General features: G+C 43.0%; 1 protein-coding gene across 2 annotated transcripts in view; it reads left to right on the top strand.

Annotated features, from left to right (window-relative positions):
- Pcca (propionyl-CoA carboxylase alpha subunit) overlaps positions 1–13,984 on the top strand; it is a 512,764-nt gene that overhangs the window by 489,148 nt on the left and 9,632 nt on the right. Inside the window, exon 22 of one of the 2 annotated variants that reach the window (XM_004631185.2) lies at positions 7,623–7,763. The exons of the other annotated variant lie outside the window; for it this stretch is intronic. Within the exon in view, the coding sequence (XP_004631242.1) occupies positions 7,623–7,763 (141 nt within the window). The remainder of the gene's footprint in view (positions 1–7,622; positions 7,764–13,984) is intronic. 2 annotated transcript variants of the gene reach the window in all.

The following is a 13,984-nucleotide window of genomic DNA, read 5'->3' as shown; positions in this document are numbered from 1 at the left end:
AGAGAGAGAACAAATAGAGGAGTAGCAGCAACAATGCTTACAGAGAGGAAGGCTGTCTCTCTTATATTTCATTCAGGTTCCCTAGAGTTCTTGGCAGTCACCTTAACATAGTTCTTCTCTATGCCAACCATCCCTTTTGTAGCAAAAAATTTAAAAAACAAGTTGCTGAAATGGACTTCATATATTTTTATTCTTTGGCTTTCTTGGAATTTTAAAAATCTCATTTTAGTTTTTATAATTTTTCCCTCAAAAATCAAAATTGTTGCTCACTCCTTGTGATACTGATTGGACCAGGAAGACTGAAGCACAGGGCTGGGACAGTGGCTGAGAGTGGTGCACATGCTCCAAATACGTGCTCCGTGCCGAGTGCAGACCTGACAGTGCGGAACAGATCAGAGCAACTTAAGCTCAACACAGTTACAAAATACAAACCTAAATATAGATTGATTCATAAATGCCAGTGGATGCTTTAGGCAAGCACAGGGACCAGGGTTCAATCCCTGGCACCACATGCTGCACCAGCCCCGCCCCTGGGCACTGAGCTGGCAACCAAGTCTGGGTGTGGTGGTGCACACCTGTAATCCCAGAGCTTGGGGAGGGTGAAAACAGGAGGATCACTCCGCATCCAAGCTGCGTAGTGAGACCCTGTACCAAATACATTAATTTTTTTTAAAAGAATGCCGGTGGGTGAGTGTTGAAAGTGACAAAATATGGTGACATTTTATGGTACTGAAACATTCTGTTTTATGTCAGTAAACAGCTAAGTTAACCGATTTACTTTTTGTTTACTTGCCTTTTTCAATGAAAGGAAGCAGACATTCAGGAACAGAGATACATTATCATAAACCACACATTTTCTCCTGTAAACACTGGCATCCCTGGTGCCCAAGTCCTGCACTGGTTTATTTTTATTAGTTTGTTTGCAATACATGCTAATTACATTCTGCTTAGGGGACTGGTACATATCTATCTCCTATCTTGATCCTTCTGGATCCCCCTTTTTTCCTCTACTTCTCTAGCTCTTACTGTCTTGAGTCTGCCTCTAGTTGAAGAGGTCTAATCCTGCTTCCAGGTCTCCGCAGTGCATTTCCATTTGTGTTACCCAGCTGCACACTTGTAGAGCTTGTTTCACTGTAGCTCACACTATTTATTTTGGTGACTCTTTTGACACCCCCCACCATAAGTACTTAGGATCTCACTCAGAGCCTTGCTGTCTGCTGAGCTATATATACCCAGCCCTATTCTGCTAACTTTTAATTTCATTCCTTCATTCCATAGGACTTTGATGTTTCTTTATAGTTTTGAAAAACTACTGTTTACCATGATAAGCCAAAGCTGAAGCTTTTGAGTTTGGGCTGCAGTACAGGTATCCTTGGTTCAGCAGTCAGATGTGCAAGGGCCGCTCTGTAAGGAAATGAGGACAGGTGATGACTGTGGCACTCTGCTACAGACGCTTGAGCCCTTCTCCCCCAAGTTCTGATCACAGTAACTTAAACCAGACATTCTGTTTTCTTGGCACATTGTTCTATTTTCTTGCAAATTAATATGGTACTTGTAGTTCACAAGGCTAAACTGCACATGGTATTTCTGAATGGCGCACTTGGGAGAAGCAGATACATTAACTGTTACTCTGAAGTTGAGAATTTGAACTATTAATTGCTCTACTGCGTTTGTTCTCTGTGTAAAATTTTGTTATAACAGTGCTAATTACCAAGCAGCTGTATTTGTGAAAAAGTGCACAGCAGTAATTTGCACCTTACTGTTGTCTTGCTGTTAAAAAATTACGGACACATACACGGGGCACGTACACTTGATTTATGGACTTCCCAGGGGCACGTTTATCTTGGGGTCGCTCGTGTTTGACTTGTGTTCAGCATTTGGTTTTTGTATTTGTGTGTTTGAGACCCTCATTTTACCCTCATAAGAGACGTTGAATTGCTCTTCTTAGGACATTTTTAAAAGAATGAGGAACACTTGGGAGATAAAAAGCTGGTGTTGTTAAATTACTATAAGCTTTTATTTATTTTGCTAGTTTTAGAACCAGAAAATCCCCTTTGAAGCTTCTTCCTACTTTGTGAAATCATGAACTACAATTGTCAGATTGTAAGATTTCCGCTATAGTGTTAGTCAGTGCATCAGCGACTGAAAAAAATATGTTCTGTGGCTTTGCACTCCAAATAAGTGTTGCTATGTAGAATCGATTTCAGAGGTCATTTTTGTTTTGTTTTTATCTCTAGAAAGAACAACTTGGGAGAGCCCTTATTTTTGCCTCATGGATGGGTCAAAATGTGCACTCCTGGTAGTTTACAAGTGTTACTTATGAACCTACACATCAAAAACTCGGTGAAGGAGTATATTTTCAGATGAAATCCACGTACCTGCTATTTGGATTTCTGGCTGCCAAACTTTTTTTTTTTTAAACAAGAAATTTGTATTGGTAAAAAGTGATATTTTTCTTTCCCAGTGCTAGAGTGTTGCTGTTCTTAAAGAAATCTTGCTTGTGGGCAGAAAACAGAGGTTTCAAAGGAACTTCATCTCCATCTGGTTTTACTCGATAATCCCTTATCCTCCATCTTCAGCCTCATTCCTTTGCTTTCTTGCCTGTGGCTACATTTCTATCTCTACATCAATTAGCACAGTGATTTATACAACAAGCAAGCAGTTTAGAGGTAATGGTACACAATTAACATCTCATTCCACCATAAAGGGTATGCTAAATACCCCAGTCATTGCTTTCTCTGCCTGGAATTGAAATAAGTGTTTGTCCTAATTCATATGCTATCTGATGTGAAGTGGGCCTGCTTTGTGCTGCACTACACCATTAATCTAATTATAGATAGCTGCAAATGAAGTGCTGTCAGAGCTGGGAGATTGGAGAAAATAGCCTTTTGTCATTTAGCCTGACTCTGTGAAGCAAGATCACACTTTACAGGGCACTACTGCAAAATGGAAATCTCAATAATATTGCTGCCTGTTGCATCTTTTCTAATTACTACAGCATTGTAAACACAACTGGGCGCTGATATAAATAGAGCTGTAGATATGCTGTCATGTGGGTTGTAGGAGAAAGTCCTCCGAGTGCTGTTGGATTAAATGATGCATCCTGATTGACAGCTACCTTGAGACTGGGCTGATGGAGTCGTCACAGCGTTATGTTAACAGACTCCTCCAGCGCCACAGCTGTAGGGGCTGGGGCTCGCCAGGCCCACGCTTTCACCTTCGCCTGGGTTCTAACTCCAAGAGGACAGCTTTGATTCTGTGTGTTTAGAACAGTTTCTTAGAGATAAACTGTTGTAGCTAGACTTGGACTTTTAGGTCCTAAGTGCAGATAGAGGGAGGTTACTGTGTATGGCTTTGGACTTTGGTATGCTTTCCCTCACATGTTAACTGATAAATCACAATCCTAATCCCATCTACACGTTTTCATTTACATTTAGTGCTTTTCTGACATGGTGTTTTTAAGGCTGTGTCATTGTGTAGCTCATCATTTTTGTCACTTGAAAAACAGTGATCATTTTTCCCAGCTTTGAGTTAGGGAGGGGAAAAGGAAGATACGACTTACTTGATGCTTAAGCTTTGTGGGGCCAGAGGATGTAAAACCTTGAAAAGCCTTTGAAAAAATGGGCCGGTCGTCGTACTTAGGAAGGGGTAGATGTAGTGTTTGGTCAGTGTTTCCAGATCTGAAGATAGCTGATGTAAAGTAATGTACAGTAAAGGTTCATCATTGGCCTTTGACTCTGATATCACTTAGATGGTCAGTGATTGAAATGTAAAACAAGGGGCCAGGGAGATACCTCAGAAGAATAAGTGCTTGCCTGGCAAATGCAAGGGCCTGAGTTCAATCCCTGGCTCCACCAAAAAAAAAAAAAAAAAGAAAAGAAAAGAAAAGAAAGAAAGAAAATTAAAGAAAGAAAGAAATGAAAAAGCATTAGTAATTAATTGTCCATATATGTCCTGGTTGTCAGTGGAAGAATGACTTGGAGGTGGAAATAGAGCTGAGCCCACTTTAAGAGGTTCTGAAATTCCAGCTGAAGCCACCCTATTAAGGAGACCAGAGACATCTTGTCAACAGCCACAGCGGCACAGCAGCCTTGCGGTCTGTACAACCACTTGTCTCTCTAAAGATCTTGGAAAGGAAAACAAACATGGATTCAGACTCCATCAGGCCCTTGTCCTAAATGAACCTCACAGGATGGTGTTCTGCATGCCCACCTAAGCAGGATGTTTCACACACAAGTGGTGTGAGCTCTGGACCTGCTCCGGTACAGATGGGCAGGTGCCTTGGTTAACAAGTGCCATTAAAAAGCATCAATCTTTCCTAAACCATGACCAGCACCTCTGCTCCCCTTCCTCAGGCCTAGGGGAAGAGCTGTGTGTTAAAGACTCCCCGCTGTGTTCCTTTTAGTTGTCTATCTCTTGTGGTTTTCTGCTTGTACCTTTCATGTCTGCTGTGATTCATTTTCTTTCTTAGAAACTTTTGGGAGAAATTTTCTTGTTAGACATGGTTTCAAAATGTAGGTACCATAAAATTAATTGCTAGGAGACCTAGGTTGGGGTGATTTTACATAACTGGCTTATTAGCTAACATCATTCCTTTCCATTGTTGTCACATTGTGGGTTGAGGAGCTCGTGCAGGCCTAGCCCAGAGAGCACCTGTTCCCTGCTTAAACTGACAAGGAAAAAAGAGTTTTCAGGAACTTTCTGTTCATGTGATGGTGGCTTGGAGACAGCTCTGTGAAGTCAGCACAGTGAGGCTCCATCCACTGATGAGCCCAGCCTCACCAACTTCTGGGCAGCCCAACCGTGCTGAGAAGCAGCCTCTCCTCCTGTAGCTGCTTCCCCTGACCTGTGCACGGTGAAGTCTGGTCATCTTTTGGAGCTTGCCTCTCCATCCTGTCTGCCTTTTAGGCCTTGGACTTGCACACTCTGTGAACAACAGTCATGTGGTTTTTCTCTTGAAGAGGACAGAAGGTCTCTGGGGAATTTCACACAACCCTGAGGGATATTCAGTGCCCATCCACAAAGCTAAACTAGGACCCCAAAGACACTCTTAGGGCACTTCCCTGAGCTCTCTCACCCGGTTGACCGCTCTGGGTTCTTGAAGATTCCAGAGAAACCAAAAGCTAGCAGTTTTGATCCTAAGTTCTGAAAGCCTGATATCTGTTCTTAAACGATTTCTTGTTGACATATCAAAGGCTTCCAGTTCTCCCCAGCAGTTCCCATGGACAGCCCATACGTTGCACCCTGCCGGGCTGCACCAGGCACAGGCCACATGCCCTGCACAGGGGCCTCCAGAGGCTGCTTTGAGAGGGTGTTTGTGTGGGCACAGGACACAGGCGGGGTCAGGACAACATCAAAGGTAATCTTAAGAAGAGAACCTTCTCTTTGCCTCCCCTCTTTATATTCAGAAAGGTCACTTCTAAGCCAACTATGTGCAGCAAGGCTTCTCCTGAGGAGTTTACTCCACTGTTATTTTTTACTTGTGATTACAATAGGCCGCTTATCCCCCAAACAGATTTAAGAACAATAAACAAATACAAAGGAAAAAGAACATCTCATCAGTAACAAAGGCTGCATCTGAAGGCATTGAGTTTGATGACTCTTTTACATCTCTTTCCAAGCAAAGCAGGCGCCCTACAGTGAAAGGAATCCAGAAGATATGAAAATTATAAAAATAGTGAAAGGATCCAGTTTTAGTCCGGATCTGGTAATTTCTGGGGAGAAATGGTGCTGAATACAGTGTCAGGCTTTATTCTGGCTTATTTGTGCTATAGCTAAAATTAGTTTTTAAGCGTATCTGCTGTGGTGAAAGACTATACACTATACTCCCGTCAGTGTTTACAGGTAAGTTTCTTGAAATCGGAGTATACACTCTGAAGCCATATGTGCCAAAAACAAGGGAAGAAATCTGTGTATTATTGAAAACGAACAAGGAGGCTCAATGCTGACCAGACCAACAGGAGGAGCACCCCCGGGGCAGTGCCCTTCGAAAAGGAACTTTTCGTGCCTGCAGCAATTCCAGATTTTCCTTTCCAAGGCAGACAGAGCACAGATACTAAAACTGTGCAATTTGCCCAATTATATTCCCCCTCCTATACCCCCCTATAGACTTAATGAAGGACTGGAGGTACAATTCATCTCCGATAAATAGTCCCTCTGCCCAGAATGTTTATTAGACTGACAGCAGCATGCACTCTCCTTGCTTTTTTCCTGTGCCACTTAAGACTCAGATGAATTTTAATAGGAGCAAAAAGCTTTTATTTGCACTGTAATTTCACTTAAGGATCATATCCTTCAGAAGCTGGCAGATGCTTGTATGTCTTGATTGCAAAACATACACTCAGGAGTAAAGAAACATGCAAAAGATGTTATTATTCAACCTGTCATGGTGTCACAAATCTACTTGGCTCCTAAGCCTCCAGAGCTCTTCATTGGGCACCCCCAAACCCTTTCAGATAGTCCCTGCAAAGAGCCACTTTCAGGCTTCTGCAGCCCTGTACTGAATTACAGGCTGAGCTGGGCTTGGCTTCTGTCCCTGCATCCCCGCTGGCATGGTGCCCACTGGAGGCTCTGGCGCACCCAGCTTTCCTGTGGGGAACCCGAGCTGCCCTGTGCTTCTGTCTCACCTGTGAGACTGGTTCTGGTGGGAATCTCGAGATCTTTGAGCAGTGGCTCTGACTTCCCAAGGAACTCTTCCACAGACCTTTGTATCTGATCGAACAAACTGTGGCTCATCTCTTTATTCGATCTAAGATTTTTTTTCTCCGTCTAGTAGGAATTCACCTTATTGGAAATGTTCTGTTTGACCAGATTTGCCTTAATGTACCTCTAAGTGTTTGAAAGCCACCTACAAAAGGTACCATGGAAATACCTGATTGTGTATATGTTTTTTTCTCCTGTTTTCAAAATCTTGATCTGTGGTTTCTGAGTCCAGAAGGCATTTTTATTATGTCTTATTTTTATCTTGTTACACCAGAAAGACTACACGGTACTGTGCCTAAAAAGAAAAGCACTTTTTCTCTTGTGAATGTAAAATTTTCTGTCACTGAAAAATATTTCAATTTCAAAGATTGTTTTGCCCCAAGTGAAACACTGAAACCCTTTGTCTTAACTTACTGATACAAGCAATGTAGACGCTCTCTTGAGGGTGCAGGTTTGAGACAGCAATCTGCTGCCATCTACTGGCAGGCATTCACAGTGTCGCCACCCTTTCCCCAATGGCTGACCCAACTCTCATTTACCTTTTTCAGGAAAAGTTTTGTAAACACTGCAGGGAATACAAGCAAAACGATCACTATTTTCCATTCATTTATTAAGTTTTGTGATGCTTTTCCCTAAGAATCTAGGATGATTTTTATGTATCACTGATTAATAACTGGAGTAGTTCTTAAGAAATTCTTAGGAATATCACCAGGTCATAATGTATGCCAGAAAAAGCCAATATATTTTGATGTTATGTACAAGTATTTTAAATTTTACTTAAGGGGTATTATTGTAATTTTAGTTTAAAATTAAAACTGATTTTGGAAAAAAAAAAAAAACCTGATTTTGAATGCACAGTACTTTGGAAGGAAAGGTCATCATGTAAACACCTTTATGGGTTTGTTTTGTTTTTCTTCAAGTACAAGGTGCGTATTTTAACCAAACTTGCTGCAGAGCTGAACCAATTCATGCTGGAGAAAGTGGCTGAAGACACAAGCAGCACTCTGCGCTCCCCGATGCCCGGACTGGTGGTGGCCATCTCTGTCAAGCCCGGAGACATGGTAAGGGCCCCGACTGTCCCTGAGGTGATAATGGTTAACAGTACAGTCATGCCCTTTGCAGTGCTGCTCGACGTGCACTAATAGCCAAATAGATTGGATGCATTCTTCGTCTGCCCATTTCCCATCTGAATTATGTTGGTGACAGTAGCTTGAGGCACCTCGTCCCAGTGATCTGGGAGTGGGACTGAAAGAAGGCCAGAAGCCTTCTCTTACAGCTTCAATTCAGTGTTTTGGGGAGTACTTAAATCCCTGTTTACTCCCCAGCGCTCTATACTTGAAACCTCCTTTAAAAAGTCGCATGCTAACAAATGGTCTTCCATTGTGGAGTGTTTTGCCTGATTTCTGGATTAAATGCCTAATTCGGAAAGAAAATGAAAGAAAGGTTAATTCTATAATGTGTACAGTACTAGCACACTTCCAGAACTTGGGAAATAAAGTTAGGATCACACTTTGAAGTGTTTTTTTTTTTTTTTTTTTGTTTTTTTTTTTTTTTTTGCGGAACCGGGGATTGAACTCAGGCCCTTGTACTTGCCAGAGAAGCGTTTATTCCACTGAGCCATCTCCCCGGCCCCAACACTTTGAAGTTTTGACCTTGTAACACTAACATACAACTCAAAACCATATTAAACCCCGGCACCAGCTGCTGCACCGGCCCTGCCCCTGGTGAGCTGAGCCAGCCACTGAGTCCGGATGGGGTAGCTCATGCCTGTAATCCCAGCACTGGAAAGGCTGAAAACAGGAGGATCACTAGGAGTCTTAGCTGCATAGTGAGACCCTGTACCAAATGCATAATAAAAATAAAAATAAAAAACATACTAAGGGCCTGTGAGATAGCTCAGTGGACTAAGCGCCTGCATGCAGTACCAGCCCTGCCCCCAGAGTGTGCTGAGCCAGCAACCAAGTACTGGCATGGTGGCCCAGGCACTGGGGAGGCTGAAAGCAGGAGGATCACTCTGAGTCCAAGTTGCGTAGTGAGACCCTATACCAGATAAATCATGTGTGTGTGTGTGTGTGTACATATGTGTGTGTATCTCCTCACTCATTCAATTTTATGATATTTGCAATAGATGAGTTGGTGAGGTACATGCAGTTTTCTTTCTTTCTTTTTTTTGGCGGAACCGGGGATTGAACTCAGACCCTTGTGCCTGCCAGGGAAGCGCTTATTCTACTGAGCCATCTCCCTGGCCCCATGCATGCATTTTTCTTAGAGCACAGATTGATGATTAGCAGCAAAAGTGAAAATTTAAGATGCAACCAGGTTTCTAGAAGTATTTAAGTCCTTTCATTTTTCTTTATGTGTAGGAAAACAGCAGCTGAACATGACAGACTTTTGTGGATATTGGGGTCATTCAATTTTCTATCTTAGAGAAAACATGGGGGGTTTCATCTTTTCCTGGAAAGACTATTAAAATTTCTCCTGGTTTCTATATTAATGCACGTGAAATACCATCTTTTTTTTTTTTTTATGTATTTGGTACAGGGTCTCATTGCACAGCTCGGACTCCTAGTGATCCTTCTGTTTTCAGCCTCCCCAGCACTGGTATTAGAGATGTGTACCACCATACCTGGTATCAGTGGCGGCTCAGCATGTGTGTGTGTGGGGGGCAGGGCTAGTGTGGCATGTGGTGCTGAGGATCGAACACTGGTCCTTGCACTTGCTTAAGCAGGCACTTAGTCCACTGAGCTATCTCACTAGTCCTAATGCCCTCTTACCATTCAGGAAAATTATTTTATTTGGCATTAGCTTCTAGAAAAATATTTACAATAAAGAAATATTAAATCAAAATGATCAAGGGGGCTGGGGAGATGGCTCAGTGGAATAAGTGCTTACCTGACAAGCGCAGGAGCCCGAGTTCAATCTCCGGTTCCACAAAAAAAAAAAAAAAAAAGAGAGATCAGGTTCATTCGTTATTGATGATCAGCTGTGAAACTGATATATGAAGTAGGAAAACTGATTTAACAATGCGTTACCTGGTGACGTGGAACTAGAGCCACCAGCCTCTCTGGAAGCACACAAGAGCCTAAGTGGTTTTGAATGCTTACACTTACTTTGAGGGAGGTTGAGGGAGGTCTGGTAAAAAGCACACACTACAGCTGTCTAATTCCGGATGCTAGGATTTGGGAGGGATGGGTGATACGTGACGGTGACGTATGTGTGTCTGCCTTGCTTGTGTCTTCATTCTGCAGGGTTAGGGTCATCGGAGGAGAGCTCCTTGGCACCTCTCAACAACAGCCACAACACGTTATCAGAGCAGTCAGTGGAGACGTCTAGTGACTAGATGGTGGGTTGGTGAACAATTGCAGGGTTTGTTTGCTTCGTTTTATTTTCATAAGGTTTTGCTAGAAGCCATATAGTCTGCATCTTGTCAGCCCAACTCTGTCCTAATCCTGCAGCTTTAATTAGAAAATCACATTGTGCTTTTTTTTTCTTGGTAATAATAAGTGTTTACCTTAAACCTTTACTTTTCTAACACCTGGGCCTGAGTGCCTGCGCAGGAGGAGGCTGGGGGAGGAGGGAGGCTCCAGCCCCCCCCCCCCCACAGAGGGCTGCAAGGCAGGTCTCCCCTCCCGCCTGCCCAGCGTGGGGCCCTGCCTGTGGCTTATGGCTTGCGGCTTGCCTCTGAGGTACCAGAGCCGCAGAGAGCTTGCCAGGCCAGACCAGAGCAGCCCTCTGGATTCTTAATAACTGGCGTCTCGTGGGTCTGGCCTTCATATTTCCCATTCGCTGGTTAGTAGCTTAATGTGAGAAAGCAGGACACCTAGGAAAAGTGATAACCCGTGCTTGCTTCCTTGGCTCAGTTCAGATAGTTAAAACACCCACTAGTAGTTAAGTACAGGTACTCAAGAATGGTTTGAGAATCCAATGATAACATTATGAAAAATGCTACTGAAAATTGGGGCCTGTCTCTTACATGTTCGCCACTGAGCTGTCTCCCCAGCCCTCTAAGTTCTTTTAAGTCAGAGTTCCTGGGGGACTGCCTGGCGAAGTGGCCGTCATCTTGGGGGCTGTCATCTTCGCACTCCCATGCCTGGGTGAGGCAGGCGGAGGCCTGGTGCGTTCCCTGCCTGTGTCTGGACCTTGCGGAGCTTCCTTTCACAGTGTGTGCTGTTGTGTTGAGGTAAAATGGTGTTTTCTCTTGAATTACTATTATTTGTGAAAAAAAAATCCTAAATTGCTGATGCTGAGACCAGGGTAAGGAGTTTACATTAGCTCCTACAAGAACTTTTATAGTGCAATTGTTCCATGTGTAGTAATTAAAACACAAGAACCTTTCTTAGGACCTAGGAGAAAGGACTCGCTTGAGGCCCTTAGAGGAAAATATCCCTTGTAATGTTTAAGGTTTTGTGGTTTTAAATTATTTCAACACTGCAGGGCATGTTGTGTTTTTCTCAGCAATAACAATAGCTGAGTGAAATTCTGCCTTTATCAGCAAAAAGATAAAGGAATCAATCATCTCTGTGTATTTTCAAGGAAAGTGGGGCCTGAAAACAACTAAGGATCTCCCATCATTCCATTTTACTTTGAAACAGCCTTTGTAGCTTAAATTCCAGAGATCTGTAATTTTTTATGTTGACCATAAGTAAAACTTGACAAATCTTAGAATGGTGGGTCTAACAGTCATAAGTTCTACAAAAGTGTCACAGTCATAACTAATCTGTTTTGTGAAGTAAACAATTTGAACAGAATTTAAAAGCCTCAGAGCTTTGGGGTGGCTGCTTAGATACAAGAAATGTATTTGGAGGGCTTGGTGTATGGAGCTCTGAAACATTACCCCTGCCCTGAACACTGAGGTTGTGTGTTATTCTTTTAGGCTTCCCATGCAGAAGTTACTGATGTTTTTCAATTTAAGTGACACACTATTTGACATTAAATGTGACAGTAAATCCTTTTTTTAAATTATTTTTATTTTTATTTGCTCCGAATGCCTTCAGGGCAGGTTTGGCTGGCTTGAGTTCTGGGGATTGAACCACAGCCACCTGAGCCTGACTGCTTTGTGGAAGCAGCCACTTAAAGAGCTGAGCTAAGGGGCAGGCCCCCCAAATCCTTTTTTTTACATGATTATGTAATAGTTTCAGTATGTAGATATTAGTGTGGAGTATAATGGATACTAATATGGAGATACTGGTATGCAGTAAAATGCATATAAGCATATCATAAAGTAGGAGTAAATTACTAAAGTCGAAAGTCACAAACATGTTTTTCTGTTTTGGTGTTTTGTGACAGAGTCTCACTGTAGTTGAGGCTGGCTTTGAATTCACTGTGTAGCCCAGTCTGGCCTTGACCTCCATGTGATCCTCCTGCCTCACCCTCCCAAGTGCTGGGATTACAGGTGTGCGCCACCAGCCACCATGCGCAGTCTCAATCGCTATCTCAGTGCGCCCCAGGGGTGGGGCCAGCACAGCACTCTGGGGATTGAACCCCAGACTCTGTGTCTGTCTAAGCAGGCGCTTTAATCCCCTGGGCTATCTGGCTGGCCCTTTCATATGTCTCTTATATTGTTTACGAAAAGTGTTTTTATACTGACTGACATTTTACACACACACACACACACACACACACACACACACACACACAGTGCTGTGATAAGCTGGGAACACTATAATCAAAGCTAGCACTTTTATGACTCATCTAATTTTCTAAACTTCTGTCTCTATACTCTTGAATGAAAATATTCAAAAAACATCTCTTTTCTGAATGGTGAAATACATTCTGTCCATGTGTTAACATTAAACTTATAGCTGCTATATTTATTGCATATTTATTTTGACTTTGAATAAAATGAAGCCATGATAAGCACATTTGTTAGCCTTTTGATATCAGAAACAAAACAATAAAAAAGAGCCAACCCCAGGAGATTTTTCACATTGCATTTAGTTGCCTCCAGAGTTCTGTTTGGGTCCTCCAGTCATCCCAGATGTATCTTGTTTCAGGCAGCAGCAGATTAGGATACAGCACGTATGGCTGCTGCACACGCACTTCTCTCGCTTTTTCTCTTACTGCTTTGTGACTCACTTGTGAAGCCAACAGAGCGCTGGGTGCCTGTCCTGTTCCTGCCATTCAGCCATTCCTACCAACAAGACTAGCTCTAGAGCACCTTTCTGAGGCTGAACTGAGGGATCGCTTTGTATCCATTAGCAGAAGGGAAATGAAGCATTTGGGATTAGTGCTTGCTGGTGAGAAGAATGCCTCGGGCAAGGCCAGGGCCGGTGAAAACCCGGGCTTCAGTCATTAACACACCACTCGGATTTCGCCGGCTTCTCCTGGCTCCACTCCTTTGGGAAGGGCTCCCAGCAGGTGGGTACACATGGCCCAGAGGTGCCCTGTTGTAGAGCGTGACATACTTCCTCTTTGATTTCAAAGCTCTTGCAATTGAATTTATAGCCAATCTTGCCGACTGGCAAGTGAACTTGGCAAAAACCAAACAAAACCGTTTTTCATTTCATGAAGAAATAAGCTTTAAAAACTCCTTAGCTTACAGGTATCCTAGATGAGAAGTGTTGCACCCAGTGGTTGGCACCACACGCAGTGCCACATGCAGCCCAGCTGCAGTGACTGCACCCTCCTCTGGCAGAGGAGCTCTCTGGCTGATAGATTCTCCAGCTGCTGGTTGCCTTGATTTACAATCATAAAATGATGGCAATAATTACATATGTTTTATAGCAGTAGCTATTTAAGCAGTTTATTTGACAGTAAGCTGGTTTCACACCCAAACCTCAGATTCTATTCCATAGCATGTATATACAATCATGCATTCATTAGCATTTGTAAATCTTTAAATCATGAAGCATTACAAACATGCAGGTTATGGAGAATAATTTCACAAGTACCCATATACTCTCTGTTCACCTGTACCACATTTACTTCAGATTTTTGTTTCACAGTTAAACTTTGCATGTATCAGGACTGGCCTGGTGGCCCATCCTCAGTTGAATTCCCGACCTCATCTTCAGAGGTGAGACTCAACTGAGCCTGGCCTTTTGCTTATTTCAGCACCAGGGCGTTGAACCCAGGGCCACTGCACTGACCTCCATCCCATGCCCTTTTTATTTTTAGTTTTGAGACAGGATTGCCTAGGCAGGACACAAATTTGCAGACCTCCTGCCTCAGCCTCCCAAGTGCTGGGGTTGCAGACATGAGCTACCATGCCTGCTTTTGAACCTGGCCCTTTATTCATTTCCAGATTAAGATTTGCTTTTAAATTTTAGAGATAGCTTTTTTT

The sequence above is a fragment of the Octodon degus genome, unplaced genomic scaffold (assembly GCF_000260255.1).
Source record: "Octodon degus isolate 3935 unplaced genomic scaffold, OctDeg1.0 scaffold00039, whole genome shotgun sequence".
Taxonomy (NCBI): domain Eukaryota; kingdom Metazoa; phylum Chordata; class Mammalia; order Rodentia; family Octodontidae; genus Octodon; species Octodon degus.
This window is presented reverse-complemented; position numbering and strand designations above follow the sequence as displayed.